Source organism: Orycteropus afer, unplaced genomic scaffold (assembly GCF_000298275.1).
Source record: "Orycteropus afer afer isolate SDZICR_OR568_19922 unplaced genomic scaffold, OryAfe1.0 scaffold00709, whole genome shotgun sequence".
NCBI classification, from domain to species: domain Eukaryota; kingdom Metazoa; phylum Chordata; class Mammalia; order Tubulidentata; family Orycteropodidae; genus Orycteropus; species Orycteropus afer.
The window spans coordinates 80,078-84,447 of NW_006922296.1; the positions used below are offsets into that span (position 1 = coordinate 80,078).

At 40.5% G+C, this 4,370-nt stretch overlaps 1 protein-coding gene across 1 annotated transcript in view; it reads right to left on the bottom strand.

Moving 5' to 3' along the window:
- ZNF248 (zinc finger protein 248) overlaps window positions 1-3,496 on the bottom strand; it is a 15,253-nt gene extending 11,757 nt beyond the window's left edge. The window contains exons 1-2 of the mRNA XM_007957115.1: window positions 3,358-3,496; window positions 2,978-3,073 (exon numbers count right to left, since the gene is read on the bottom strand). Of these exons, the coding sequence (XP_007955306.1) occupies window positions 2,978-3,073; window positions 3,358-3,496 (235 nt within the window). The remainder of the gene's footprint in view (window positions 1-2,977; window positions 3,074-3,357) is intronic.
- Window positions 3,497-4,370: the final 874 nt, after the last annotated feature.

Sequence of the window (4,370 nt, forward strand, 5' to 3'; positions counted from 1 at the left end):
GGATCGGGCAGTGTTTCATTCTGCTGTGCATGGGGTCGCTATGAGTCGGAAATGACTCCACGGCACTTAACAACAACAACATCACCCATAAGTAAGAAACTCTGGTAGTTTAGTGGTTAAATCATTTGGCTGCTAGCCAAAAGGTCAGTGGTTTGAACCCACCAGCTGCTCCAAATCCACTAGCTGCTCTGCTGAAGAAAGATAAGGTAGTCTGCTTCTGTAAAGATTTATAGTCTTGGAAACCCAATGGGGATTGCTAGGAGTTGGAACAGACTCGATGGCACTGAGTTTGGTTTGGAGTTTATCACCCATAGGTACTGTACTCCTTTAAAAAATCACCTATATGAGACCAAATGGTTAATGTTCATTTTAAAACAAAGATGAGAATGCAAGGGAGGGAGCAGAAAAACTAGATTAATGGAAATGGAACAACTGGAACAGAAATAAGAATGTTCATGCATTGTGAAGAATGTAACCAGTATCACTGAACAACCTGTGTAGAAATTGTTGAATGGGATCCTAAACTGCTGTGTAAACCTTCACCAAACACAGTAAAGCATTATTTTAAAAACTAGTATACCCATCCTACCACTTCTCATCACCTCCATCACCTCCTTAGTGACTACCATGTCTTCTCTGGACTATTTTAAAGTTTTCTAACTGGTATGCTTTCTTTGTTCATATCCAACTACCATCCATCCACCATCGTAGATTCACCTTACAGAAGTCAGAGACACTTTTATACTGTAAACTACATCTGATGATTGATTATCTGATTTACATTTACTCACAAGGAACCAAGAGTTTCTTACATGACTCAAAATAAAATTAATGTATCTACCATTGTCCTGCTACTTATTATGTGTGGTAGATAAGGTTGTGTGTGTCAATTTGGCTGAGCTCAGTTCTGAGCGGCTGGGCAGCTGGATATAGTTATTTGCCATGATGAGACTGGTAATCAACTCCATGGTGGAAGCTACTGGAGCAGCTGAGTAGCTGCCTTAGGGATGTGGTCTGCCTAAAGAATATAAAAATACAGCTTTGAGAAGGTCTTTGACCTTTTTGGCATACTCAGACCCTGCATGTAGCCAAGTCTTCATTCAGCCGCCTGCCATGTTGCCTGATAATCTTGGGACTGTGCCATTATACTTTGTCAGCCTCAGTAGCCAGCAGCTGCCTTAGTTAAGAGAAGCCTCCAGCTTCAGAGGGCCAGGAGCAAGAGGCACAGATGAAATCCAAGGTCAAGGGTTCTTCACCCAGCTCCTAGAGCTGGCACTCTGAACTCAGACTTCAAGCCTCTTAACCTATAAGAGAATAAACTCCTGTTTGTTTAAAGTCATTCACCTGTGGTATTTCTGTTAGAGTGGTGCTAGAGGACCAAAACATTATGATATCATCTCCTACCAATCTCCCCCTTACACATTTGCCTCTAGCCACATTAGCTTCCTTGTCATACTTCAAACACTCTAAGATGTCTGAAGAAATGGTTCAGCGCCTGCTGTTTCCTCTACCTAGAATATTCAGAAAGCACATAGTCTGTGCTTAATTTTTTAAAGTCACAGCTCTAATTCTGACCTCATTGGAGAGACTTTCTGTGAACTCCTTGTGAAAAATAACACATGCCATATTCTTCATACTCCTTTTCCCTACTTTTAACTCTTGCTCTGGATACCTAGTGCTGCTCTGACAAGAATATATCACAAATGGGATGCCCCTAATAAACAGGAGTTTATTCTCTTACAGCTTGGAGGCTTTAAGTGCAAGTTCAAAGTGCTAGGCTCTAGGGGCTGGTTGAAAGTCCCTCAACCTTGGAGTCCAGCCCTGCCTCCTGCTCCCTGCCCATAGGTGCTAGAGGCTTTTCTTCACTCAGACAGCTGCTGGCTGCTGAAGCTGACAAACCCAAAGTTGAAAAATAAAAAGGCACAGTCCTGATGTTACCAAACCACACAGCAGGCCATTAATTCAAAGTCGGCAGAGCGTGGCAGGCTGCTGAGCAATGACACGGCTACATGCAGGGTTGAAGGGTGCCATAAACTAGAGATTATCCCCAAGGCTTCTCCTTATATACATGAAGCACACCACATCGCAAGAGCAGCTACTCAGCTGCTTGTGGTAGATCCCACCATGGAGTTGATTGCCAGTCTCATCATGGGGAATAACTCCCACCAGCTGCCCAGCCATTCAACCGGGCCCAGCCAAGTTGACATACAAATTTAACTACCACAACTCTCTTCACAGTAGTTACTAATGTAGTTTGTGTGTGTGTATGGTGTATGCACATATATGCTGAATATATGTGTGTGTTGTATGTTTTGTCCTTCACTGTATTATATACTCTATGATAACAGGGACAATATTCTGTTAATTATCTGAAACATTACTGGGTGAGTATTCATTATGTATTTATTGAATGAATATATGAAAGTACTATATGAATAAAGGGAACTCTGGTAGCATAGTGCCTAAGGCACTTGACTGTTAACCAGAAGGCTGGTGGTTCAAACCCACCAGACACTCCTCGGAAGGAGATGGGGCAATCTACTCCGTATTGATACTGCCTCGGAAACCCAAGGAGGGGTCGCTATGAGTCGGGTCCAACTCGACGGCACATAACAACAACAACATATGAATAAATGCCAGTTTAACAAAAAGTATCCAAAAGCAAGGAAGGGAAGGGAAACAATTTTAAAAGCTAGAGAACGAAAAACTAATCAAGAAAAAATATCTAAATGAAGCAGACTAGGTTTGGATTATGGGTACGGGTAAATTCCTCTAAAATTTCAAAGACAAAAATAAAGCATTTATGAGTGAGAATGACATATGGAGGAGTGATGTAGGTACTTGAGGTATGTGAGTCAATTGTGCTTACAAAGTCTGTGGCTCCAAAAATAAATTGCTGAAAAATATTCCAAAGGTGGTAAACCTTAAACTGTGAACTATGATCTAATTTCCTCTGCCTAGAAACTCATTAACTCACCTGGATGGCACAGGCTTGAGAATTCCTCCTCTAATATCCAGGGTTCTTCTCCTTGCTCTATTTTGAAGATCACCTCTGGCTTAGTAACACAATACCCTGTTAAGGAAAGATAATACAAGCATGGGCTAAACACCTTGGCTCCAGGGACTCTGGAAAAATGATGAGGAAGAAAGATAAAGCTATCCAAAGAAAGTGTCAAAATGAACCAACTGCTGGGGAGGATACGAACACTGTATTTTTTATGGTGGCCAAAAGGACTCAGTCAACAATTCAGAATCCTGAATGTCAATCTTCAAATCAGAAAATTCTATAGGCAGGTCACATGTTTCAGCAAATAAGTGCATGCTACTGATAGTCACATGGGAAAACAAAATCCTTACCTACTGAGACAAAGTGGCTATAATTTTCCAGGATCACATCTCTGTAGAGAATCTTCTGAGCAGAGTCCAGCAGATACCATTCTTCCTGGGTGAAATCCACACACACATCCTTGAATGACACTTGTTCCTGTAACAGCATATTCCTTTTCTATATGAAGTAGTCATAACTAGATGATATGGAGAAGTTTTAAAAGAACTAATCTATGAGTTTACTGAAAAATGATGCATAGAATGCTTACTACATACCTTGCTTTGTTTTATACTTAGTAGGATAATGGTAGCATAGTGGCTAAGACACTTGCCTGCTAACCAGACGGCTGGCGGTTCAAACCCACCAGCCACTCCTCGGAAGGAAGGTTGGGCAATCCTACTTCCGTAGTGATACTGCCTCGGAAACCCAAGGAGGGGTCGCTATGAGTCGGGGCCGACTCGACGGCACATAACAACAACAACAACAGGATAATACAAAATATAGTGTAGAAATTAGTTTTCCACTAAGCGCCTGGAACTGTCCTAGGTTCTGAGAATACTATTAATGAAAACAAATTTCCTATTCTCCAAGTGTTTATAATCTGATAAGGAGACATACATATTAACACACACTAAAATAAGACTTGCAGGAGTTAGCAACATGTACAAAATAGACTGGAGTTACAGAAGAAAAACTAGTTCTATTTTATATTATCAAATTAATTTACATTAGGGAAGTAAAATTTTTAGTTATTAAAATGAATAACAAGATTGAAATGAATAAGGAGTAGGCCCTTACTAAGTTCAGTTCATGACTACATTAAAGTGACTAGCCTCCATTCTATCTAACTCAGCAAAGGAAAGGATGAATCCTCTCTACTGAAAAAGTCCATTTTCTAGAGCCTCTACAGGTTTATTTTAAAAACACAATGTCTGGTACCCTTTAAAAGATTTCTTAGTATATGAAGAGGCAGGGCTGAAGAAAAATATAGACAATAACAATAGACCCACAGGTGACGCAGGTATTGGAATTAGTAAATAAG